The sequence below is a fragment of the Aptenodytes patagonicus genome, chromosome 8, assembly GCF_965638725.1.
Source record: "Aptenodytes patagonicus chromosome 8, bAptPat1.pri.cur, whole genome shotgun sequence".
NCBI classification, from domain to species: Eukaryota; Metazoa; Chordata; class Aves; order Sphenisciformes; family Spheniscidae; genus Aptenodytes; species Aptenodytes patagonicus.
In genome coordinates, this window is record NC_134956.1 from 23,178,403 (window position 1) to 23,205,661 (window position 27,259).

General features: G+C 42.1%; 2 protein-coding genes across 4 annotated transcripts in view; one reads left to right on the plus strand and one right to left on the minus strand.

Moving 5' to 3' along the window:
• The first annotated feature begins 4,126 nt into the window (after positions 1 to 4,126).
• LOC143164270 (histone-lysine N-methyltransferase SETMAR) lies at positions 4,127 to 9,974 on the plus strand. Of its 2 annotated transcripts, XR_012996043.1 has the most exons (3): positions 4,127 to 4,204; positions 6,072 to 8,024; positions 9,559 to 9,974. XR_012996043.1 is itself a non-coding variant. In XM_076346700.1 (2 exons), exons 1-2 carry the CDS (start codon positions 4,127 to 4,129, stop codon positions 6,867 to 6,869), a joined length of 876 nt encoding a protein of 291 aa, XP_076202815.1. In that variant the 3' UTR covers positions 6,870 to 9,974. The 2 variants fall into 2 exon arrangements, 1 of the variants encoding a protein (XP_076202815.1); XM_076346700.1 differs by having other exon boundaries at positions 6,072 to 9,974.
• Positions 9,975 to 10,838: 864 nt separating this feature from the next.
• The window catches only part of SUMF1 (sulfatase modifying factor 1), a 37,980-nt gene continuing 21,559 nt past the window's right edge, over positions 10,839 to 27,259 (minus strand). For both annotated transcript variants that reach the window (XM_076346698.1, XM_076346699.1), the window contains exons 5-9: positions 26,774 to 26,896; positions 25,950 to 26,064; positions 24,884 to 24,997; positions 14,534 to 14,593; positions 10,839 to 11,632 (exon numbers count right to left, since the gene is read on the minus strand). In XM_076346698.1, coding sequence (XP_076202813.1) covers positions 11,522 to 11,632; positions 14,534 to 14,593; positions 24,884 to 24,997; positions 25,950 to 26,064; positions 26,774 to 26,896 — 523 coding nt within the window. In that variant the 3' untranslated portion in view covers positions 10,839 to 11,521. The remainder of the gene's footprint in view (positions 11,633 to 14,533; positions 14,594 to 24,883; positions 24,998 to 25,949; positions 26,065 to 26,773; positions 26,897 to 27,259) is intronic.

Below are 27,259 nucleotides of genomic sequence, written 5' to 3' on the forward strand. Positions count from 1 at the left end.
AAAGAGAAGAGTCTGTAAGCAAGGGAAATAAAAAAAAAAAAAAAAGGATCTAAGCTTAACTAGAAAAGGAAGAAGACACAACCTAAAGAGAGCATGGATAAGGCAGCTAACAAACTCTCAACCTGGCAATAATAGACTAAAGTCCCTTTGGACTGTCTGCACTCAATGCCACGATTTAAGATGCACTTTAGGTCTCCTGCAGGAAACATCTCCAGTATATCACACAGGAGATGTACTGCCTTTTAAAGTAAAATAGCAAGTTTAAATATCTGAGAACTATCTGAACAGCCTATTCAGAACAAAGTCTGACAGAAACCATGTGCAATTTAAAATAAAATACTTAAAAGGAATACCTTATTATTCCAGAGATCAGTTCCGTAGGAAACTAGGAAGCCAAAGGGAGCCTTCAAACAGACTCTTTTAGCAAAAGACCTTCTTCTGATCACGGCTTTCTGGTGCAGGCAGAGAACAACTTTTTATGCTATGGAATTTAGCGTTAAAGTGGCCATCTTGCATGGCCTATTAACTTGCTGGTATAACTTAAGGCAAGGTTGAGACAGAAAACACTCCAATGGTCCAGACAAATGGAAGACCAGTGCAAGAGTATTCCTCAGGCAGAGTATCCCTATACACCAGTGCACTGGGAACTGACTGAGTGGCAATTCCACTGAAAACCACCTCAGGGGTTACAATGGAAGCCAAGGTGCAAATAAGCTCAAAGTGCACTCTCTCTGCAAATAAGGCAAACCTCATGCCAGGCTACACAAGGAGGAACACAGATCCAGGGAAGTTATTAATGCTCTCTACTTGGCATGATGAGGTAGCAATGCAAGCTGTGGCCAGTTTTGAGCCCTCCAGCTCAAAAGATGTGTAAAAAAATTGGAGATGATCCAGCAAAGGGCTACCAAGATGGTCAGGAGACTAAGCATATGACAAATAAGAGAAGTTTGAGGGACATATGCTTGTTTATTCCAGCAAGGAGGACACTATGGGGTAACCTAAAGGAATACTATGAAGAGTAATTATGAAGATTAATTAGTCAAACTCCTCTCAGTAGTGATAAATAAGGCATTAAGGCAAAAAACTGCAGCTAGGGAAGTTCAGATTTGACATTTTGAAAAAACTCTCACTGGGAGGCTGGTACAGCCTTGAAGCCGGTACCCAGAGAGGCTGTGAAATCTCAGGCCTTGAGAGTTTTCCAGAAGTCAGCTCAAGAAAGCCACAGCTGACCTGATAGAGTATTGGCAACACTCCCAGTTGAAGAAAGGGTTGCACCACATCACTGGAGTTCCCTTCCAACCAACAGTACTGATGATGACACTATGAATATATGATATCACTGTATTATGTATTAATCACTTGAGATTTCTTAGCTTCCACCACATTGACGTTAGAAAGAAATCTCTTAGAAAAAGCTTCCTTGATTCCAGGGCCTTCTGCCTACCAGAAAAGACAAGAAGCTTTATATCTAATTTCTTCTAGACTAGGATTATGCCCAGTTTCCTGAGCACAGCTCCCTTACTTGCAGTCTGATGAATCACAGGTTCACACACACCCCTGAGCTCCACCATCTTGTTACAATATACAGTATAAGCCACGAAAATTCAGTGAAGTGAGATGAAGACAGCTCTCAAATGAACTCACTGTTCCAGGCATAGTTAACCTTCCAAACTCCAATTACCAGATGGATATTAAGAAATCTGAGAAACTGCAGAGAACAGTCATAAAAATGATTAATGAGCAGAAAGCATTATTTATATAGGTAGAAAACCCAACAGGTATATGCATGCAATGTATCAAAGAAAAATGATTCATATAGTCTCATCCTAAAGACAGCATAGTGTGTTGCAAAAGAAATTCACAGCTGCACCAGGTGCCTTAGTTCAGCATCACAAAGTTCACATACAGTTCACTCTTTCAGCTCCATTTTAAGCTTTCTTTCAACAACAATTTTACATAAAAAATTAAAATGAGCTTTCATCAATTTTTCACCCAACCTGGACATCTCAACAGTTCAACCCATTCACAGTTCAACACAATAGAAGCCCTGGGTGGGAGAGCGAGGAGGAGGAGAAAAAACACTGGGTTTTCCATGACCTTTTGCTGATTTCCAAAACCCTGTCTCCTGTACACGTAAGCAACCTGTTTCTTTTACTACAGAGTAATGACTCATTACTTCTGTCATTTAAAAATGGAAAAGAATTCCATCTGGCACTAAGGATTAGCAGCCAAATTATGCGTGTCTTGATCTAAGAGTCGATTTGGTAATAACAGAAAGCCCTAAACTACAAAAACAAAGTGTATTTTCATATCTGCAATCATTCAACATTTCAGCATCTATCTCATAAAACTGATCTACTGCCTTCCCCACAATGAGAAGTGCTCACAGGATGAAAGCATCAGCCCCAAGAAGGCAGGGCTCAGAGGCATCCATGGGAAGCAGCTGTACTGCTGCTTGGGTGGACAAACTGAGTGTGACAGGCTGTGCGTAAAGCCTTCCACCATTTTCATTCCATTCAGTTATGAAGTGCTGATGCTACAGGTATGTTTCCTTTACATTCACAGCAGCATACACTGATCCAAGGTTTAAACTGATCAAAGTCTTCCCCAAAATTATACTGGCCAGATATTGGGAGGCACTGACCTCCCAGAAGTTTCTCCTCCATACCTTTCCTTCTCTTACAGGCTGAACGCAATCCTAAACAACGCCATTCATTATCTTCCTATCAATTCTGCTATCCCCCATTAACTGTCCAACCCACAAACATGGACTTCATCGTTCAATCTCACCTGTACCTCTCCTGGTGTTCCTCAGCTCCTCTTCACAGACAGGAGGAAGAAGACACAATAGGCGAAGACTCTATTTCCTGGATGTTGCAGAAAGAGGGATCAGAAAAGTCACGTTAGTAACCACCGCACGGAAAGAGAGACACAAATAATACCTTGTTAGAGGGGCATGCTCCAGGGATTTCTGTCTCCTAAGTCTGAGGAGCTCATTTCTGGATGTGATAATTGATTTCAAAAGGAAAACACATGGTTCACGCAAAGGGAAAAAGGAGGTGAAAAGACGGTAAGAGCTTCCTCAACCTTAGGCCCCAAAACAACTGACCCAAGAGGCAAATACAAAAGCTAGCGGAACCACCAGCATCCGAAGAACACGACTGACTCCTTTTTCCCAGCCACAGTGCAGTTTGCTATTCACAGAGAAAAGATGACGTGAGACCAGTTGTGACTGCTGTACTCTTATCACGCTGCACAAAAGCAATTTTGTCATGATGGCTTTAGAGGAACATCATAAATAGTACTGGCAAGGCTCCCAGATCAAGCCAGAGCTTGGTTCTCTGGGTTCCCACCTCCCTTCATCCAGAAAACTAATTTGACGGAATTATCTCCTGACAAAGTAGCCAAGGGAAAGATTACGGCCTTGCTCTCGATTCCTGTAGGTTCAAAACCTGCCAAATCTTCTCCCATCCCCAGACAGACGGAGACGGCCATTGTTTCCACTGCCCAGCTACACCTGGCAGAATTTCTAGGCCTCTGACACAAGACTCCCCACCCACATTACAAAACGATTAACTTATTTTAAAAACAAAAATATAAAAGGTTAATTAGAAGTGTAAACCAGCCAGGATTTAAAAAAAAAAAGCCAACAACAAAAAAAAAACCCAACTCTAACACCTTCAAAATAAACAAAGATTTACAGTCACATGAAGAATTAAAATAACTCAGTAGTGTGTAATAAACATTCAAAATTACTCGGTTTTGAGTACTTTCACATCACAGAGAGCCGCACCGGTTTCTGAAGGGACAGCTCCGTCACAGGGAGTGACCCACGGTGGCAGCCCCGGCCAAGGGCAGCCTCATCCCACGGGTGCACGACGACGCGGAGCCCCCGCCGCCGCCCAGCCCCTCCGCAGCCAGCGGCCCGGCACCGCACCGGCCTCGCTGAGGGAAGGAGCGCCACAAGATGGCGGCCCTCCGCCAGCGCCAGGCGAGCTCCCGCTCCCGCGCCGCCGCTCTCAGCGACCACAGCGCCTGCGCGCGGTGCCTCCCTCCCTCTGCCCAACCGAAGAGAGGCTTCGGCCCGGACAGCCAATCCCCACAGGGCCGGGGGCGGGGCCGGGCCATGGCGGACCTGAGCGGCGGGCTGGAGCCGGTGCCGGTGGTGCTGTGGCCGCCCGGGGAGGCCCCGCCGGCCTTTCAGGTAGGGGCGGGGGCCGCGGCCGCCCCGGGAACCGGACCGGGAGGGGAGGGGACCGCGCCCGGGGGGGGCCGGGCCGGGGAGGGGAGGGAGAAGCGGCCGGCGCGGCCCGGGCCGCCTGAGGGAGCCCGCTTGGCTGGCGCCGTCCCCTCAGGCAGCCTGCTCCGCCCGCCGCCAGCCCTGCCCGCTCGGGGGGGCGCTCAGCGGGAGGGGCTGCGGGGCTCGTTAGGCCTCCGCGGCCAGCCCCTCGGTGCCGGTCTCGTTACGCGCTCGCTCTTCGCCGTGCACTTCAGTTACGTGTGTATGTGTGTGTATATATATATATATAATATATATATATATACAGTTTTTCTCCCGATATGTGGCATTTTGCAGATTTTAATCGCGCGGTTAAGACGTCACCCTTTAGGAGGAATGAAGCCTTTGCGCTACGGGGCGTTAGCGTCGACCGTAGGCTGAAACTAGACGGGGAGTAAAAATCTGACGGGCTTGGCAGACGCATCCCGCCGCGCAACCCTCTGGGGTGGTTTCCAAGAAAAGGCAGAAAGGGGGGACGACACTTTAAGCTCTGTTCGCACCTCCTCAGGCAGCATACCTGCTGTCTTCTGTACTACCTGTAGTAAGTTCCAAACGCGTTTCCTGGAGGTGCACCTTATTGCCTAGGAGATGGCTTCAGTGCTATCAGGGAGTCTTTAGAAAACAGAAAGAAGCAGCTTCTGGTTGAGCCTGGGGAAAGAAATAAAGACGTAATCCAGATAGGCCCTAATCTTCCTAAATTGCACGGTGTGCTGATATGTGACAGAAATAGGAATGCTTGTACACAGTGAATGGGAGAAGATGGGAACAGATAAGGGACTATTAAACTTGGTTTTGAGTAAAGCCAAATGACTGAGAAAGCTGATGCTTATGAAAAAAGAAACTTCTGAATGAACTGGCATGTCTCCCAACACCCAGAAGCTGCCAGACTTAAGCTACTGTAGTATTTAGTAATAGCATGTACTCCGGGTTTCTAAATAAAGCTTTGCAAGCTGAATGCTGAGAAGAAAGTAAAAATATACATGTAGCTGTCTTTATGTTTTGATTTTCAAATCCAGCAAAGTTTCTATTGGCTTTTACTTTGCAACAGTTCACAGTGCTATAATCATTCACCTGCTGGGGGCATTAGCGTAATTTTGAGAACCCGATTTTCAGCTTGGGTGGTTTGAACGGACCCACATCTGTTCCCGCAGACAGAATTTAGGGTGAAGCAAGTAATGTTTTACCCTGATGACAGAGTAGTTAGCTCAGCTTTTTTTCTAAAGATGTAGAGGTGTGCTAGTGCAACACCATCATCGCTTTGTAACAGAGTTAGAAGGAGCAGGTTTGAATACAACATTTTGAAGAGATAAATTGAAAGTATCTTCATTTTTAATAAAAATGGACATTTGAAATTCTGTAACTTAAAGTAGCTATCAACTAACCTTATAAGTAGCTTATCGAGCATTTTGAAGGGGGAAAAATTACTTTAATGATACTTTGTTATTTCTATAAATAAAAATCTTCGCTAGTAAACTAGATCAAATTAGCTGACGTTTTTCCTGCTAAGAATTGTTTTTTCTGGCTCGTATGCTATTTTGAGAAACTCAGTTGTTAACAGACTATTGATTCTTTTTCAGTCTATATGGAATATCTGATTTGCATTCTTTAAAGTGTTTTAGAAAAGTTAAACTTGTAGTTAGAAGTTGTTTACAGGAAAAAGAAGTGTTCATGATTTCAGTTCCCCACATTCAGAGATCAGTCGTTGCCAGACACAGACTTCTTAAAAATTCGATAGCCTCTGTGGAAAGAAGCGTTGAACGTGACAAGGATTTGACTGTTGTTCTCTTCGCAGTATAGCCCAGACAACGTGGCTGGAGCAGACGGAGACAATGACCCCACTGAAATCACCTTTCCAGGATGTTCTTGCCTTACCAGCTCCTGTGTGGTTCACGCGTGCTCGTGTCTTTGCCACGGTGAAAATTACAACAGTTTGTGCCTCCGGCCTACAGACAAAGAGGAGGACTACGCCAGGCCTGTTTTTGAATGCAATGCCATGTGCCAGTGTGGTGAATCCTGTCAAAACAGGGTTGTTCAGAGGGGTTTGCAATTCAGACTTGAGGTGTTCAAGACTGAGAAGAAAGGGTGGGGTCTTCGCACGCTGGAATTCATAGCTAAAGGAAGATTTGTTTGTGAATACGCTGGTGAAGTTTTAGGCTTTAATGAGGCACGTAGAAGAATGCAGGCCCAGACATCAAAGGATTCGAACTATATTATAGCGGTGAGGGAGCACCTCCATAGTGGTCAGGTAATGGAGACATTTGTTGACCCTACGTACATCGGTAACGTAGGCAGATTCCTGAATCATTCTTGTGAACCAAATTTATTTATGGTGCCAGTTCGAGTTGACTCAATGGTGCCTAAACTGGCACTTTTTGCAGCTGCTGATATTTCTGCTGGAGAGGAACTTTCATATGATTATTCTGGAAGATTCCATAATTTATCAATAACTAATAGAGAACAAAAATCTTCAGAGGACGATAACAGCTTGAGGAAGCCTTGCTACTGTGGTTCCCACACCTGTGCTTCCTTCTTACCTTGGGACAGCTCCCTCTTTTCCACACCCGACACTTGTTCAGGGAGCTCTCCATAGCTTTTCAGTCCCCAAGCAGACCTAACAAATACCATTTTCTCGAGTAGTTAAATTGCAGTTAAATAAAACTCAGATTGTGTATTCCACCAGGGAAGCACACGTGGTTTTGAGTAACAGCTAGAAGACAAGATTTTGAGAATAACTTCATGCAACATCCTAGAGACTGTGTTCAAGGTGGAGGGTATGATATGAGGGAGCAGTGGAGCTTCAAGACGTTCCAAAATCAGTTACTAAGCCAGGCCTGGTGTTTTTTTCTTGATTTCTTCTGACAGCTTGATGTATGATAAAGCACCTCTCTCAGTCTGTACCTTTTAGAAAGAAGGAACTTGAACATGGGTACACAGAAAGGATGTGTGATAACGACGAGAAATGTCACTGAAAATTACACAAGAGAGTGAGACCAAGGAATGTTGACATTTGCAACAAGGGCATTAGGTTTCTTAAATCCCGTTAAAATAATTTACTTTTTTTAAATTACTTGCTATAATTTTTTTTGTTCCACAAAACATAAAAAACTAATTATTATTGATGTAAAAAACTTGCCCAGAAAGATTAGCCTGAATGCTTCATCCCCCCCTGTTTTCCATCTCCAGTCACGTCTAGCTGCATGCCAAAGTCTGGTTTTAAGTGACTAGTTTGGTTGCATTACCATTTAGCTTCTGTGTAAACGGCACAGTACTGCAGGCTCTGAGAAGTACAATCATCCCATCTTTTTAAATCGCATCTATCTCACGGCTCATCTAATAAGACTTCCGCAATAATAGCAAGCAGCACATCCATGTTACTTTCCAGCACTATTATTATGCGCTCAGGAAGCAAATTGAGACTCTGCAGTCTAAAGCAGTGTGATGCTGCTATTCTGACTTCTGAAATGGATTAAAGTAGGAAATAGAAAAGTACATCTGAACAATGACAGATTTGTGGTTTTATGTTGTTGAACAGCTGGCAGACACGTGAGCATTCCTTTCAGCTACTAACTGGTTTGTTTTCGCTATTCCTACAGAGCCAAACAGTATTCAGCAAAGCCTGTCCTCTCCCAGCAGAGGGAGAAGGTCATTGCCTCTTTCATCATTCTTGTACAGATCTAACAAGCGCACACTGCTTTGCTGAGCGTCTCCTTACACCAGGGATACACAAGAGAGCTTACCAGATGGGGTACGTTCTGCAACTGCACGTTACTTCACTTCCTTTCTAGATCGAAAAATTAAGGAAGCTTCAAACAGGCTTGTTTTGAATTTCCCCAATCTTTGATATACAAGACAGATAAACTACAGTGCTGCTTTTTACAGTCATGCCACAGTGCTCCATCAGTGGCACAAACCCCTGGGTTATTTGCTCTGTACAGTTTGATCTTTAACTGTATTCATAACCTTTGACAAAACATGCACACGCAGGGTAGCGCCTCTCGGGGGGGATCTGCTGTTCTGCAGGCCATCAGCAACTTTTTTTTTTATAAAAAAGACAACTTTGATTTGGACCTGAAAGATTAATCTGATGCCGACATCAGGGGTAAAGGGATAAAGGACATTTTGCTGCTCTTACTTTTGCTATTTGCTAAACAAAATCTTACTTTGTGTTTACTTATACTTCCTAGATAAACTTCAGTGTTAGCTTCTCCCCATTTAATGTATACCTTCCTGCTTCCATTGTGAAGACCTGCTGTTGAGATTTACATACGGCTGTGGTTTTAGTTTATGAAAATTAGCATGTGATTTTTCTTAGGGTTAATCATTAAGCGTCACTTCTGTCAATACAGAAAGCTTCCAAAGGACTTCAGCTGCTTGTCAAAAGCAGTTTACAAGCTAAGTGGCCATTAACTTTATTCCTTGCCCAATTAAGGGTGCCTGCTTCTACAGAAGTTTTCCAGATCCCGTAACTCAGAACGCACGCTGCACTAGATACCAGAGTACAGCTTAGGTTGCAAGGTCTCTTGTCCTACTTAGAGGCTTATCTGGTTTTCTTCCCCCAAAGGGCATTGCGCCAGCCACTTTCAGCCTGCAGGACTGGAGGGGTGGGAGTGGATGATCCAATCTACTTCCTCTTTCCCTCCTGGAAAAAGTTTCAGGACTAGTTTTATACCATCTGTATTCCTATTCCTCAAGATTAGATGGGGTTTCAAGATGACAGCACTGTTTGCTAGCTTCCTGTTATGTGAATATGTACTTGGCATGATTTTGAGTAGTTAAGGAAGTGTAGATTGAAAAAAAAACTAACGCCAGAACACAAACCCCCAAACACCATTAGCAATATCTAGTCCTTGCATCACCAGCCTTAACTCAGAGAACACAGCCGAGCCTTCAGTCTCTGTGCAATCCTACCCTTTCAGTCCCAGCCAGCTGATGCTGCTTCTAGCAAGTGACCTGAATATCAGTTAGCTGGTTAGAACAAACTTCCACAGCACAGAACAAGAAGAGAGCGTTGTACTGTTGAAAACAGCCAGCTGCAGGAAAGGCCTTCCAAGAACATGAAATACTATGTTGGCCTTGAGTTCTAAACCATCCTGGCAATTGTTAACGGCCTTTTTCCATATAGTGTGTGCTTTATACTCTGCTATGCCTTCGCACTACAGCTGAGAGCAAAATCTTACTAAAAAGAAAAAAATCCTCTTACAAGGGACTAAAAAAAGACAATAGACCCTTGTTTCTACCTGCTGCATTTCTGTTCACTTTTTCCTTTGGGTTCCTTTCAGCTTCAGAGTCCCAGTCTACCACTTCACAGTTCAGCATGCTCTTTTGCAATGGGTCCAATCACACAGCTCAAAAGACCATAAGCTCTGTGTAATCCTCCCTCCTCCTTTCTACTCTCAAAGTGCAGTAATGATTATCAATATTTCAATACTCACTCAAGCTTGGAGGTTTACTTTCCCATTGAAATCTGATCAGATTAATTCATGGATGTTTAATGGAAGATCTTGCAATAAAATACAGTAACCATTATCCAAACAAAAGCAGCATGAATGGGACACATTCCACCATCTCCGCAGACGACCAGGAAGACCTTCCTCCACATGCCACCCACAGCACAATGAGTATTGACTGACATATACCTGATGGTGTGGCATCACGAAGCTGTTTATTTAAATAAAGTCTCAACGATTTTCCAATATATGGACTTGTGTGTGTATTTTTACCAAGGATTTTTTCCAGAATAAAAACCAAAACCAGCTCTAGGCAAAAGCTTTTATAAAGTTCTCCGGTATCTTCCTTTCTGAAGTGGAGTGCACTGAGTAGAGAAGGAGCTGGCAAGTGACAGATTTGTATTAACCCCAGGTTGTATTAAACGCAAACCCAACTTACTACAGAAAAGACAATGCCGGGAAAGACTGGCATCAATGCAAGAGTTTTTGTTAATCCACCACATTTTTCACTGTCAGGTCTCAAAGCAGCTGACAAGATGGCCAAGTTCAATCCCAGCTTTACACACAGGCAGTTAAGAGGCCTGTTAGAGGGCAGCAACACAGCTGGCTGCGACGCTTTCGAAGGACAGCCCTTCTGGTGCCCAGCTTACTGCACAGGCGATTTCTTGTTCCGTCTCACTTAGAGCAAGCAATTGCCTGGCACAGAAGTATGACCAGATACTGTGTCCTAGAGTGAGTGATGGTGCAAAACACTTTGTGAAAGGTCTGAAATACATTCAGATCCCAAAATGAGGTAGCTCTCATTATTCCCATTTCCCTTCCTCCTTGCTGAAATGCCTCTCCTTTTCAGTTGGATTTTTTTTTTTTTTTTTTTTTTTTTAAAAGAGAGACAACATTTTCAAAATTTGCCTTATTAGGCCTTAGGGCTCGCAGTTACATCTGCCATCTTTTCAGCTGTAATGATCTTTTATTCCAGTGAAATAATTTGTTAGCTTCAGTTTCTGATGATGACATTTTTGCAGTTTGCAAGTCCCCAAAATAAGCCTATACCACATCCAAGAGAAATTCAAAGAAAATTGCCAGTGTTTTTCCATCAATAAAAGTCTTCAGCATACATAAATGCTTGAAATTTTATTCAAATATGCACATCATTTCTAATCATCATCACCCTGAGGATAATCATCCCACAGTTGCAGAAGGCACTTTCTAAAGAGGAGCAAGTATCTCACCAGAAAAAGCACATTTCTGGACCTGATTTTCACTGCAACAGGAATGTAATACAAGCTGCGGGGGCTGCGCTAATTGCCCGTGTCGATAGCTGTCTGTCTTCCAGTCCTCACCTCTAATTAACTCCTTCAAATTTCTTTTAAAGCTGTCTAGAAGTTTATAAAGTCCTTGTTGATTGGATTTGAGTGTAGAAATTCAAACTATACATAAATAAAACTATTTAATAAAGATCTTTTCTAAAGGAGCTATTAATTAACCTTTTAAAACACAATCGGCATGTTTCTGCTCCGTTTTGTGCTAGTTAACTCCAAAATACTCTTGCTAACACCAACAGAATTCACCGATAAAGTGTTTGGTCAGGATAAGAGCCCAGGCCGGCTTCCCCAAAGACAAATACAGGAAAGTTCTTCGCGCAATGTTGAGTAGTGTTGGATTTTTTTTCCCCCCCAGCAGGAAGTTCAAGCACTAGATTTTTCTATTCTGTGTCATCAGCAAGTGACGCTCCACACATCTCTTCTTCCCTGGGTGAAATTCAGCCCTTCACGTCTCAGTGCAACAGCCCATTTGGTCATGGTAGCTCCGGCAAGGTGTCTGCTGCGCAGCGGAATCCCAGATTTGAAGCAGAGCTGTCAGGAGTGTTTTGACTACGGGCCACACAGCGATACCTGTAGCAGTAAGACTGGAGGGGGGGGAGGAGAGAACTTCAGAGTATATCACAGCTCATGTTTCCTTAGGCAAGAGTTTGTTAGAGTAATATAGCAAAACTTTTCTAGTGCTGTTGAAAAGATCAATGAACTGATACAGATCAAGATCACTGTGTTAGAAATAAGGGAAATCCCACTGTATGCAGAGACTGGTTGCAGCTGATACAAAAGGTAGTGCGAATGGCAAAGTGTCCAGTAACACGAGTGTCTACTAATAATCTATCCTGCTCCCGGAAAAAGCTAAAGTGACCATTCTGCTTCTCCTCAGAGGAAGAGAAAGCATCTCAGTGCCTTGATCTGTGTATCAGTATCCTATGGGACAACTGGAAATGGACAGGTACTGGCACCTGGCAAAAAAACATTTCGCTGAATGAGATGCAACAAGAAGAAAGGAGGTGAACTGGAGGCGAATGCCTTCCCAGGGTTCCCATGGCTAGCTTCTAGGGATATTTATAATGAAGATATAATCTGGACTGGTGGCTATAAAAACATTTACATTTAAAATTAAGCCATTGATAAAGTGATTCAATTGCATTTCAGATATTCCTAGTAGACAACTTTGAACACTGTCCTCTTCCAGAATGGGCTGCAATCACACAGCAGCTGCCTCAGAAAAACAAAAAGGGGAACCATCACTGCTGTTTCATTTCTTTAAGTGAGAAAGGAGCACAAGATTATTTTGCAGGACTTGTCCTCACACCCATTTGATGCCACTGATGTGTGTCGGTGGGAAATGTCTCTGCGCTTCCATTCCCAGTGTTGTTTGTCTTGTGCTTGTAGGATTTGATATTTCTGCGATAGACCAATTAGATCAAAAGCATCATCTTAAAAGATTCAGAAACCGAGTGCTGCAGGGTGCTTTGTACAAGTTATTTTGGGAAGGGCTGTTAACTTACACACAACCAAATGAGTCTGAACAGGAGGTGGTCAGACATCTTTAAAGCAGGGTATAGACACTGGTCTGTAACACATTTTGTATGCTGCCTGGCTGTACAGATTTGGCCACATGTCATGCACATTAATATACTTACACTCCTTGAAAAGAGAAAAACCTGTGCTGTTCACAGTGCTACAGATTCTCAATTAGCTGACCTTAGGAACGGCAGTTTCCAAACTGCAGAACTAACCAGTTTAAGCGGTTTGCTACGTTAAGTTAGACTGCCCAGAAGCAGTTATCCATCGTAGCATGGGAGAAGGACAGTCACACTAGTAATTTCACTAATAAAGCGCTGGGGTAACAGACTGTGCGTTTATGTAGCAACTCCAGTACGATCCATCCAAGTTCTGCCCCATTTTGCTGTTACTTCAAAAGATCTGGCTCAGGCTTTTTGTTCCTGTCTTCCTGCTACAAGCTCCTGGCCTCTGACAAAAACCCACCCCTTTCATTCAGGCTGGTTGAGCTGCATGTAGCCAGGCTCTGAACCAGACTTCTGGAACAGCTGGGTTAAAAAGCAAACACATGATTCTCCCCCCCCTCCCTTTTTTTTTTTTTATTGGGGGGGGGTGTTGGTGGCAGAGGAGAGCAGGGAGGAGAGGGTAGTTTTTCCTCCTTTAAACCCAGATCCTTCCAGGAGTTTGGGCACAGCTACTAAACAATTCAATTTGTATGACCACGAGGGTGGTGACAACTGAAACGGGCTCTGTCATCAAGGGAGCAGCCCTGTGAACCATGCCATCCCCACAGAGGCAGTGGGTCCCTGATGTTTATCTCCGTGAGTTCACGGTATCTCCATCTAAGGAGACTGAAACGACAGTTCTTCACCAGCTCTTTGATAGCAGCGCAGAGCCAGAGAGCAGCTGGTGCCCTCAAAGGAGGGTGCACGCTGCTGCTATCGCACACGGCAGAGGTCTGCCCTAAACCTCAACAGCACGTGATAGTTCAGCTTCTAAATCCTATTTTGAAAATAAAAGTATCTGCTAAGCGTACATGTAAAAAGGTGCAAACTTTCACCTTTGTCAACTCAGAAGTAGAACAGATTAGTCTGAATAGATTTTTAGGCATCTAATAAAGAGCCCTTGTACTAATAGTATTCAGTGGGGTTTTTTTGTCTTGATACACAGCCTAGTTTTATCACCTACAAAAAAAAAAAAAGACTAGGACAGACTAGAATCTTCACAAGCCTTTAAAATGGGTCACATTAATTCATCACTGAAGAAGAGGTTATCCCAGTATTAATTTAATCACAACTGCTAATTAACATCTGACATTGATTTCACCTAAGAAGGAAATCAGTGTAGAAAATGGGATCTCGCTGTAGAAAATTTAATCTAATTATGAGAATGAATTGCCAGCTGCAGGCTTTGAAAGGGAAAAAGAACAGGATGGCTTTAATGAAAAAGGAGATCTACAACGAGCATTTCTTCCAGCGTGGCATGAACAGAGTTTAAAACATGATTTGTGTCATGAACGGCTATTGCATTGTGGTGGTAACAGACTTTTCAGAAAGAATTTCAAGTCTGCTATCAACGAAGCCGAAACATTCATCTCCCAGCAATCTTTCTGCAAACACCCAATCTCTTTTCTGGATCGAGAGTCATTCTAAAACTAAAAAAAAAAAAAAAGTCACATCCATACTTTCTACTCTTACAAGTATCACTCAAGCACTATAATGAAAATAGCATTAGAGGTATACATCAATTTTAACTTCTACATCTAAAAAAAAAACCATATGGGTAAAGCAGTTTGTTTTAATTCCAAGCTAACAAAAAAAAAATTCCTTAAGACCATTAGGTATTGCTCTTCCTTAAATTGCATTAAACCCCTTAACAAGCATCCAGGCTGCCAGGAAGCTCTCTCAGAAGATCATTTCGTTGTCAGGTCAGGTACTGTCAGAGGAAAGATCAATATGAGAATACCACAGGCCTTTTCACATTACCTTATGGCACATATAGGATCCACCCTTCTTCACTCTGTCCGTCCCCGATGAGGGCCCTTTCTGTGGAGGAGAGGACGCTGGTTAGTATTCAAGGAAGAACAATTGCCAATTACAGGGTAAAGGTAAAAAGCTGTAAGAATAGGGAGATGGATAAGGAGCAGCCATAAATATTCAAAGTAAACAAATTTCAGCTGCGTCTGTCTGAACCAGAAAGCTTGAAATAATTGTGCTGTAAAAGACTTTCAGACAGGCGAGAGTAATTGTTCTCCCTCCCTGCCGCTGCAAATATTTAATGTTCGAGTTGCTGCCCGCTGGCCAAGAGGGCCTTGTGCTTTGTTTCTGTAAAACACCTGACAAAGTGCTGTAAAAAAGCACAGTGGCAATCATGAGAGAGTACTCATCTCTGAAACCAGGCAGGTTTCTGTAGTTTCAGACTTTTCCTAATGAGAGATTAGGAAATTTTCACACACCGGCCTGCACAGGTAGTGAAATCTCTGATTCTCATCAGTTCCACTGCTATGAAACAAACATACACGAACCCACGAGCCTCCAAAGGGAATACAGAGAACTTGCACTTTTCTAAATGCAGTTAGACTGTTGGGTGGCCAGTTGCGATGAGGGGCTGTAACGCCCCATGTTTGGTGCTCTTTCCAGTCCAAAATCAAGTCTGAAACACAAGTTAGTGACTGTGCAGCAAGGCATTCTGTATCATCTCCCAGTCACTACGTACTTAATTTGTTATGTGGGATCATGACAGCTAAAGAGGTCTGCAGAAAGCACTGCACTTATGAGCAACAATTTTGTAATTGCTTGTACATTTGCAGTGTAATGTATGCAATTTATTTGAAGTGTTATGAAATTCGCCCTAGAATTGATTCCATGAGATTATTTCAGTCTTTTTCAATTCCAACTCCAAAGGATGGCCTAATAGTTCAAGGAGAAAGCTGGGCTTCCTTGATAACGCTCTCTTTTGCTTGCTTTGATGCATATTTATTATGCAGGTGAGCAATTCTCCCACTTCATTCCTTTTAGCTGTGAAAGTTACTACTGCACTCATCTAACGCTTAGAGACTACTGCTGTACTTCATGTTTCCACCGTTGATATCAAATATTCTTACATGCTCTCTACACTCCACGTGCATTGAGAAACTACTTTTAGGAAGGAGCCACAAGAATATGTGTCTTGTAGAAGTGACAAACAAGATCAAGAAAATAAATTGTGTTTTATCAGTTAACTGGCAAGCCTAGCCTAGAAGTTAGTAGTGCCACTAAGAATCCTCAAAGTTGTACAGAAATAGAAATACATGCAAATCTTACATGTTACACTAGCGTGCAACAAAAACATTTTCTTATCTTGTACAAGCCTCCAATAGAGAATTTTTCACTTAACTCGAGGTACAAGCTGTTGTTTCTTCACTGGTTGGTAGGGTGTATCAATCAAGTCTGTATTTCTAATCAAAACCTTATCAGAAGGATTTGTGAAATACAGGAAGAAAAATAAAGAGCCGTGATGTCCTCCAAATCCCTGCATTTTCTGCTAAGACCATTACCTTTATCAATAAATACAGGTTACAAGGAAGTCATCAGCCCAGTTTTTAGCAGTTATGAAAAAAGAATCCATTGCTACAGAGTATGTAAGTGATACAAAACAGTACCATAAAGTACCATAATAGGTTAAAAACAGACAACTGCTGAAAAAGAAATTCTGCCAATTATTTTGTCTCCTCCTGTCTAGCAGCCAGCCATTTATCCTGCAATTATCTGAAGGGTGCTGTGCTTTCTGGAAAGCCTTAAGAACACCACCTTGACCAATATAAACGCAGTCACCAAAGAAAAATTTCACTTCTGTAGTATCTCCTGAATCCAGGAATAACTTCCCTTTAAGAAGCAGGTTCCTAAAGAGGGGATTTCACAGGGAATGACACCTCTCCAGCTTTTCTCAGTGTCCACTGATTTGACCAGTTTGGTTACACCTGGTCACCACAGTCCTACCCTGTATCAAGGGATGTAGTTGTCTCCCACCCAGCTCCTGCATTACCAGAGGTGAAGTTCTAGAAGAATCAACACAAGACAAGCATTTGTAACACTGAATATAAATCATGGGGACCGTAAGCAAACCCTGAAAGTTGATGCTAGTACTACAGAAGCTACTGACTGCATCCACTGTGTTTGACTGCTTTGACAGTCTTCATATCGAAAGCTTACCATACTGAAACTTCAGCAGTTTCACATTTATTGCAAAATTTTATATGATAGGCAAAAAAAAAAAAATTGGCCTACTACTGCATTTAATACCCTACAACTACTCAAGGAAAACCACACCCACAGGCAGTGTCCACTTGTTTCCGAGCCAAGGTGCTCCTCCACAGGACAGGCTTACTCCATTTCCGAGGTCTCCAGAAATTGTCTCCACAAAACTTGCATGTAGATGCACTAAGCCCCACTCTAAGATAAGCCACTAACAAGCACAATCAACTCAACCAGCCTGTTAATCCCATTTTAAGGGAAGCCAGGGTAAAGCCAGCCAGAATAAAACAGACCTAAAAAAAGCTACATGAGAACAAGACAAAACAGAGAACAATGGAGCTCTTGAGCAGGATTTCCCATTAAAAATTGTAATGCAAATACAGAGCAGCAATCTTTGCTATTAGCTCCAAAGTAACTTTTATAAACTAAGAGGAGCACGCTAATTTAGAATTAGAAGATTTATTGTCCAGCTATAAGACTATTGTGTGTTTCAGCAATTATACAGGGATAACATACACTGAAGCAGCATGTGAACCAAAGAAAATGGTAGTTGCATAAGCTCTTTTTATTAATTACAAATATCTTCTGCCAGGCAAAAATTGAGCATCAAAGGTTATTTGGTAACAAAAACCGAAGTTAAATGGACACCCCCCCCAGCCTCTGAAGCAGGATTACAGCACTGAAATGCTTTACCACCTGCAAAAATCTGATACAGTATTCTCCAATAATCTATTCTATTACAGAACATTATCCTCTTGATAGATAATTCTTTAAAATCACTGAAAGAAAAGAGTTTATCATAAAACAACTGGCAAAGTTCTTGGAAAAGCAGAAAATCACTAGACATTAGTTGGAGAAACAATCACTGCCTGTTTGACAACTGTTTATGGGCTATGTTTAATTCTCCTGCTGTTGATATTTCCCTGTCTTGCTCTGCAGTTTAGCAAAGGAAGAGATAAAAGGAAGTTGGGATAACCAGATTTCCATATAGTTGTATCCAGCTACGTACATATGTACAAAGTCAAATGTGCAAGTAACTGTATGCAAGAGACCAACTAGACTGATACCTTTCTCAGCTTGTGACTGCACTCAAGTTAATGGAGGTTAAAAAAGAGCCACAGATCCTCAAAAGGTAGGGCACAGTGAATTCAGTTCTCCTTCCTAGTGTTAAAAGTTCAGCTAACAAACTCTCCTCACTTGAAGGCTATTGTGGAGTAAAAATTGGAACTGTAACATTGAACATCGCAGGCAGCGATTACGCTTTCATTCACACGTAGCTTAGCTTCTCTATAAAAGGCACCACATATCACCAAGGTGCCCAGCAAAGCCCCATGAGCTGATATGAAAACAATCAAAACTAAGTGAAAAAGACATTCTTGCTCCAGACTGATGGGCATCCCCATTTACATTGTTTTGTACTTTTGTATCACAGGTTTGTCTACCCAAGAAGAACGTGGTGTTGGAATCAAGCATTGCGTTTCCTTTCTCTAATGGTTTGCTTTTGCACCCTGTGCAAGCCCCCTACTTAGCGCTAGAGACTGAGGACTTCAAGGTCCCCCAGGTGATTTGTCAGCATCCCAACAGCCAAGGGCCATATTTGCATTCCTTTACTTCAGGAGCCCTTTACTACAGCTCCCAATAAGTTCACAGCTGAGCCACTGTGGTAAGCTCAGGACAGCTGTCCTTCCCCTGTACTGCCTAATGTCTTATTTTTATATTCCTGTCGCTACCCCAGCCTTACTGAAGGAACCTCAAACATGCGGGAAGAAGCCACCTGGACTCTATTTTCTTAGAATATGACGCTGAACGATTTTGTCTGGGTAGGTAGAAGGGTGCTGCAGCTCCTTGGTCTACCTGTAGCGTGAACTCTCTCTGTTATCCAAAACAAAGACTCCTTTATCTCAGTTTGGAGCTGGGAATGGAAGAAGCCAAGTCCCTATAGACAAAGCAGAATAAGAGATTTCAAGTTCTTGAAAGGTGTTAAGAGCTAGATGTCCTTACCAGCGACACCCTGCTTCTGACGCTGTTCACAAGAGTTCCATACATGCCCTTCTGATCAGAGTCCTTTTCTTTGGGTAGTCTTTCTCCTCCCACATTGCTTGCTTAAATGTTCTCTTGTTTTACAAAGAAAGTTAGCAGTCCTTACATCTGCAGATGTAGAAATGTAAACTCCTTCCTGTCTGAGCACTGGCTGCTTAGAGAGTATTGGAAAAAAAAAAAACCCAAAACCAACCAAACCCCCAAAAAACGTTACTGCTTTGTCTTTCACAGAACTACACCAACTTCAGGTAGAGCATCCTGAAAAGACAAGATCCCCCCAATCAATAGCTTCTCTAGAATAATGCATGCATTTAACATACTTGGTAAAGTAATAGTGTACAAACATTATCTAACTTTGGCCAGACAACGTTACAGCTCAATATCACATATTTCTTTTAATTAAAAAAAGGAGAAAGCCTGCAATGTTAGTATTTGCTCATGTTTGTATCTTCCTTATAAAGGAAACCTGCTTTGATTGTGCTTACCCATAATAAAAACTAATCAGAGCACGGCAATTAAGGTCACATTTGATTAAAACAAGCAAGTCTTTGTTCCATCAAACAATATTGTTTTATGCTATCATCTGGAGAAGCGCACCACCTGGTACTGAAGCGGAAGGACATTTGCTGTCCATATGTAAAGAGCCAGAGCTGTCCCGGCTTTGATCCCAGATTTAAAGAACAGGATTTACTGTATATTGGCAAGTTTATTTTGTAGTATAATGTTGTAACAGACATATTGTAGTCTGATTGCAAATTACAAGTGCTTGTGCATTCAATTACCAAAGCTTATAAGTAGGATTATTCTTTAAATCAGTTTTCAAACAGAGAACTGCAGGTCATAAGAAACTATGCACTGTATACAGAAAATCTGAGCCAGAAGTCACCGCAATTGAAATGGCCCCATAAAGGGATTGTGGTTTGTTTGATCTCACGCACACTTGGCTACTGTCTGCCAAGTGATCATTTACATTTTTCAAGCAAACAAAAAACCCCCACCCCAACCCTGGTGCTTCCTAGTCCTGCCCTTGTGCACCAAATAGTAGGTGCAAGATGTACTAAAACATTTTTTGTGCGTTTGTCTTAAACCGTGGATTTTTTTCCACTCATGAGAAAAATCACCCCAGAAGCACTTATTTCTGAAAAGAGCAGTGCTCTGGCTTTTCACCCACTGCCAATACTGGAGGATTTGAAGTATCAGTTTTACATTTTCTCAAGTGGATTTTATAATTCCCTCCAAACTGAGTTTGGCCACACATAAGCCACTTCACCTACATGATTAAGACACACTGCAAGACTATCTTTGTACTGCTGTGGGGCCCCATTCTGTGCAACTCCAAGATGTCTTCAAGTGCAAGCAAAATAATTTCAGAGAATAGCAGCAAGACAGCTAGCTCCTTGATCTCCTGACACTCACCGAAGTAAAGAATCCCTTAATAAAGTACCCCCAGAATGCACAACATGTACTGGAAAACAGCCACAGTAGGTAAGAGTCTGGCACCCTAAATCTAAATGCATGACAAAGTTCTGCTTTGAAAGGCTTTTAGCGGTTAGTGAACACAGAATATAGACAAGAACTATGCTGAGAGGTGAGGGGAAGTTAGAAGAACAGGACACAATTGAGAGACACTATTCCACTTGAAGTTCAGAAAATTTAGAAGTTATTTCCATTTCCATGTGTAAAAGTTTTCCACAGGCAGCTATTTTAGATTTGGCTTACTCTGGTTTGTTCTGGATTCCTAATATATGAGATTTCCACTGGACTATCCTGCTGAACTAAGTGAATGTTACTGGCTCGGATGCTTCCCATTTTTTTCTGGGAGAGTAACAAGCCCATTATCTCACACAAAACTGGAGGAACCATTCACTGTGTTCCAGATGACAAGGTCATTCACTATATACAATTTGTTACTTAAAACCCCTCCAAATATAATACCATTTGTTTGCTTTCACAGCTAGTCTAAGTACAGTACACTAATCTCCACTGATCTTGTATGCTTGTAAAATGGGGAGACTTTCATTTGCTTAAGTCAAAAATGAACAGACACATTTGCAGCTCACTACACAAACTGATGAGAAGAATTCAAAATAAAAGCCACTTGCTCCTTATGTTTTGAACCAGCCACTACAACTATCCACATAAGCGTCTGGACTAGAATAGTTGAGAAGACTTTTAGTTGTAGGAGTGTCTAATTAAATTCTTAAAGGAAGGTCTGTACAAACAAATCTCCAGTTACACTAATGCTCTGCTCTGAAGAGTTACATCCATAACATATTAGGATGCCTTTCAGTGCCACTAACTTGAAAAGTTCTGGCTGCATCCCCAAAATCCCACTATTGCTAATAGCATCCAGTGTTCCTGGCACTTCACAACTTATAACTTCAAGGACACAGTACCAAGCTCTGCATTCCATATTCTTCTTGAGCTGCATAAAAATCTTTCAAGTTTGTTTATCTGGCTTGAATACCCACCTGCACAGGTCCTATACCTGGCAAAGAAGAGGAAGAACACTGTTCCATTGTTAAAGCATAATTTAAATCTAATACCTTAAAAAGTAGCAAACAACTTACAAAGCACTTTCAGGTGTGCCAATTTATTTTTGCTCTTGGTAATTATTTGTGAATGCAAGCCAATCGATTACATAAAAGTGTGCAAAATTCCATACATTCTTTGTAACCAATCCACAGTATACCCAAAATCTCTCCAGTACTAGAAAACTGCTTTGAAGATTTCAGATGTTAAACTAAATATGTTAAAAAACTTTCACTAAGCTCTGACCCTCTAGAAGAACTCCTAGTCTTTTAGGCAGAAAGAACACATCCTATATATAGGTTACGCTGACTTGTACTCTGGAGAGACTTAAGAGATTGGCTCTGATAGATATGGTGCTAATCATTTTTAATGTCTCAGAAGATACTGTGGCCTGGCTATTTTGGGACACCTTTTCACGTTATGAGATTCAGTTTCCTTATCCATTTAATCAGAAAAACCCTTTGGAATTCATTTTGAAGTGCTCTGCCTCAGACAGTAGATTCTGACAATTAGTTTCCAACTGAAAAAAAACTAAAAGCATCATTGTTAACACCTAATTTTTAAAAACCTTCTGAAGTGCCTGCAAAATGTTTGTGCTGAATTTAAAATCCTAAGCAAACTCATAGCCGCTGACATTTAACAGAGAGCAAAAGTCACACGACGCTTGTTTCTCACCATCACCTTAATTCAACACCAAAGCACTGCTGCATCGACACTATAAACACAGACGCGCCTCATTTAAATAAGTCATTCTAATGAAGGTGCACCACTGCAATACTTAAGGATTTCTTTTTTTCCCCAAGCATCATACCACAGTAGTCATAGTTCAGCAAAATACACGATTCTAGCTAGCTGGATTTTGTGCAGCTTGGACAAGTTGGGAAGGCTGATACAGGCAGAGAAATCTTTTCCTTTATAAAACAAAGTAAGATGAAGTTAACTAGCATCAATGGCAGGGAATGGATTAGCTGAAAGCTGCAGTTTGGATGAAGACTCCTGGAGGTTTTTTCCATTATTACCACAGTAACTTCCACATAAATTAGTTATTTCATGCCCTTCACCTACAAAAGCCAGTCATCTTACATGAAAAAAAAGCTGTAATACTTTGCCAGTGATGACACAGAGCCTTTAAGAGATATCTGTTTAAACAAATAATGCACATTACCTTACGCTAACCTACAGACAAAAAACCTAAAAAACTCTAGAACACATCTAGGTGCAATAGACTCGAGACCTGTGACTTAGGTTCTATAAATACACAGCATCAGAAGTGTTTTTATTCTCCAGACTCGGCCTAGTTACTGTGGTTTTGCTTCCCAGCGTTGCCACTTCCTGCTAGGCAAGACGACTTCTAGAGAGCCGTGCACTTCTTCCTGCCCCGAGAGGTCACCGTACAAACGAGCGGCCAACACCGAAGCGGCCGTCAGACTGAGAAAGAGATGAACAAGAACAGGGACAGCTGCAATGTGCTACGAACTGCCAGACCTGCAGCCTTTCCCAGGGACACAGATGCTGTTTGTCTCTGAAAGGGTGCGGGTGGGCAAGGGGTCCTTCCCCCCACCCCAATTAAGGCAGCACATGCAGATCACAGTGCGCTGGTTCCAGGCACCGAGGTGAAGCTTCAGTAGCGAGAGGGGTAAAGCAGAAGTTTCCCTGGTACAAAGCATGGTGAATGACCACACAGTCTGGAACGGAAAGCTCAGCCTTGCTCACTCTCCTCCTCCTCCGACTTATTGGGCTGCAATCAAATCAATACTCACCTGCTCTGACGTGGGAAAGTTTGCTAGTTTTATTGTTCTTCACTTCCATTCAAATTTAGATTCTGCTAGCTACTCAACACTTAATCTTTAGAAATGCTGCTCTTAAAACAGGCCTTGTTTTCATTCATAAGGTACAAAAAAAAGAAAAGTATCCTTAGTCACGTATAAAACACCCACCAGAATTGCAAGACAGCAGATGTTTCTTTCCTAATCAATCAGTATGCAAACAGGAAAAAAAAAATCTAAAGAATGAGTTTGAATGCTAAGTGTACATTCTATATAAATTTCAGCTGTGTATGTATGCAAGCCATAAGTCAATGTTGGAAAAAGACAAGTGTGTTTATACATTCAAGAGACAATTCATGCAACGCAGCTTTCCATTATCGCTGAATTACAGAAACCGGCAGAAAATGTTGACTACTGTGAAATATTCAAATCACATCATCTGAATTTGTGCAGTATGTGAGAAAGGTAGTAGATGGACATACAACACAGCCAAGGTCCCAAAGGAAAAGGAGGTTCTTTAGCCATTGCTAGGCCACTAAGACTGCCTACCCACAAAAATTAGAGAATAGTCCGTCCTATTTTAAAATCAAACAAGAAAAAAAAAGCTAAAGTCCCAAGCATTTCAGTTACTTGGGAAGATGTATGTACCGCACTGTCCGACACATAGCTGAAGTCACTAGAGAGACCTGTGGTATCTTACTGGGATACAAGTAACTTGAAATTGGCCAAAGTGATTGGTATGGGTTAGGAGGTCTCCAGATGCTCCATCAGTGTGGGGGAACTGCTACTACAGATCTAGAGCAATCTAGACCCCAAGATGAGTCTGATTTCTCTTGCTAGACACATCTTCCTGGAAGGACAGTAGAATGTCAACCTCTGCAATGTACAGAGCAGCAAAAAAAAGTTTAGCAAGTTCCTCAAGCTACTTCCAGTTGCTGACTTCCCAGAAAGGCCTCCAATTATGTCCAGCACACCAAAGAAAGACTACACATATCATAAGAGACCACAGCGTGGGGATACCCAAATCCTGCAGCAAACAGAGCTCCTGCCCCGTGAGGTTTAATTGGTTTTCTCATTACGGATAACTGTGTCTGAACAAAACAAGCTCTGTGAGAGCAGAGCAGAGCATTTCTCAGACTTAGTCATTCTGGATGAGTGAGAGAGAAGGAGATTTAATACTAGAACTTGAATCTGCTGAGAGATACTGCATGAGAAACCCCACATACAAAGCTTACCCTGCAGGACCTCTTTCTCTGCCTGCCACAAAAAAAACCCAGAGGTTAACCTCTCAAAGCCTGGTAAGCTACTTCTCCCCATAAACTTCAGTTTTATTACACGTTGAATTTTAAACAAGCTAGTAAAAAGCCATAAAGATAACTCACGATGGTTTGTTCTCTACCTGGGGGGGGGGGGGGGGGGGGAAGTAGTACAGCTTGTAGCAACATAAACAAACAAAAAAACTTTTTTTTTTTTAAAAGTAATTCCACTGCATTGGCAAATTCTTGATCTATGTAATATGGTGCCAGTGTGGAAATATTCAACTGCTAACCAGTTGTGGAGGCCTGCCCAACAACAACAACAAGTTGCACTACAGCACTACAATCCCAGTGTTGATGACCCGTGGTGTGATACTTCCTAATTCACCAGAACACAGCCCATCCCACCCCAGACACAGCAGAGAGGAGCAAAGAACAGTAGGTTTTCAAACAGATCAGGGTAGCAAGAGGGAATTCTACATTTCATGTGATCCCAATAAAATACTTACAGGGTTGTGAAGTTCCTCTGTTGAATGATGAACAGCCCACCAGTCAGACGTCCATTCCCAGGCATTTCCTACAATGTTGTACAAGCCATATCCATTGGGAGGAAATGCAGTGACCTATACAAAGTATGGAACACAAGTGCCAGTTCTGTAAACCATTCCATGTGAAATAAGGTTTTTAATCCTGAAGACCAGTCTGCTGAAGGTGCATTTGTCTTTACTAGGAGCTTCTGCCTTCGTATCTCAAAAGCAGACACCAAATTAGTAGTGCAGAACTGTAACACTTTTACAGACTCCGTTTAAATAAAACTGAATGAAAGAATGAACTATTATCATCCTCAATGTTCTCAGCACCACATTTCCACTACGGCACATAGCATCTTCTCATTGGTTTTGGAGACTGATCCTCTAAAGAGAGGCACTGCCTGACCAACAGACACAGCACATAGCATTAGTGATCTGACCTCCATGCCCATGCTTACAACTTCTAGATTCCCCTTCCCATTAAAGAAAAGCAAGCGTGGCTGTCAACTTGTGCATATGCAGACTTGCTACTGATGAAACTTTTTGGACTTACTTTAACTACCGTTTAGTAATTCATTCACATTCTGGATTGCCTTTAAAATTCCGCTCCATTGTTTGCCATACTAGACAGACTCAACCTTTCCAAAAAGGGAAGTTTCATTTCTTTTGAACTATTGCATGATTTTTGTGCCTCGGGAACAACTACCCAAAAAAATGACAGTTCAAAAAATCGTAATGCCAAAAGTGCAGGCAGAAAGTATTTCAGCATCTGACTATAAACTGACTGGAAAGGGGGAGAAGAGGTCAGTTTGAGAGGAACTAAAAGTTAAAATGAAAGTAATCTTTACTTCTCAATTAGCTTTTAAGAAGTGTCCCTTGGTAATACTTGAGCCTGCAGTGAAATACACTGCAACTTTTAAAAATCTAAAGGTGAAAGAGTACAGGAATGGAAAACAGCCACAGCTCATTGTGTTGAACACAGACCTCAGTTTTAGGAAGACTAAGTTCATTTCCACATGATTAATTCACTTTGAGACACACTTACAGGCGCAGTTCCTCTGTATCCATCTTCTGCGGTGTTATTAGTTGGGAATGCTCCCTGCCAGATATTGGCATAATGTTGACCTTTTGGCTGAAGCTTGTTGCCCCATGGGAAGAGTCTATTAAAAGGCATATAGAAGAACAGTTGTCAAACACTTTTTTTTTTAATAAAAAAAATGAGACACTCCCCTTCCTCCCCACCTTACCCTGGAGAACTGTTTGTATTCCAGTTCCATTTGTACCAACATCTAGCAGGTTTTCAAGGAGAGCAAGGGTTCTACGAGGACAATTCACACATGGAGGAGGGAAAGGCAGCGCTTGCACCGCCCTGTGCAGTATGTCGTCCAGGACACGGGATGGAGAAGACATAAACCTGTTATTCACCTTGTCTTCCCCTCCTCCCCAAGCCTACGGTCAGGTAATGGGTGGATCCAGGGGCCCTACAGTTGCTGTGCAGTGATGTAGTTATTTACTTCTTAAGCTCTTTTGCAACTCTTTTGGCCTTGGCACTAAGGCCCTTCGCTATACCTTTCATCTCCTGCAACAGCAGCAGTCCTGTGTCTTGGCATTTTGTCACATCTCTTCCTCTCTTGGGCTCTCTGCATTCTCCCCCCATTATAGAGTTCGGCTTACAATATACCATTTAGGTATTTAGGGAAATTCACTTACCTGAAGGAATCTGTTCAGAGTAAGTCAGTGTTATATTTACCACAGATGTGCATACTACACAAGAAAGAGACAGTGAGGGTAAGAAAACCCCACACAACTCTTCCCTATCTTGTAAATACCAGTTTTAAACATTTATCAGGGACACAACTGGACAGGTACCTATTTTCAAGGCCCCCCCGACAGCTGTATTCCCATTCAGCCTCAGTTGGTAATCGTTTCCCTGCCCACGTGCAGAATGCCACAGCATCATTCCAGGAAACATGAAGAACTGGATGATCCATTCTGGGGAACAAAATAAATAGGACAAGATCATCAGCAGAACTAGGCAATCTCACAGCTACACAGCACAAGCACTTCATGAAACGCTTAAGAGATGGCCACAAAGGACTGTGAGGAGGTTCACAGTTCAGTTAACAACTCAACAAGGTATCAGATTAAATAGCTTCTCCTCTGTAAAAGTAAAGGAAGACAGCAAGCTACTAGTAGATGCTGGGTGGGAAATGCAGCCAACAGAGAAAAACAGGGAAGAGGAAAATTAAGTTCTGTTTGTCTGATCATGCTTTTATGTACAGCTCTATACAGTTAACAAAGACATTTGTAGCTTGTGCTTTCTCATGGTCTCACCTCAGAAACCTGCTGCACACC

Excerpts from the sequence above, each read along its gene's own strand:
- LOC143164270 (XM_076346700.1), top strand. The coding sequence starts at position 4,127 with ATGGCGGACCTGAGCGGCGGGCTGGAGCCGGTGCCGGTGGTGCTGTGG. Across the intron at positions 4,205-6,071 it reads AGGCCCCGCCGGCCTTTCAG|TATAGCCCAGACAACGTGGC; the intron begins GTAGGGGCGGGG and ends TTCTCTTCGCAG.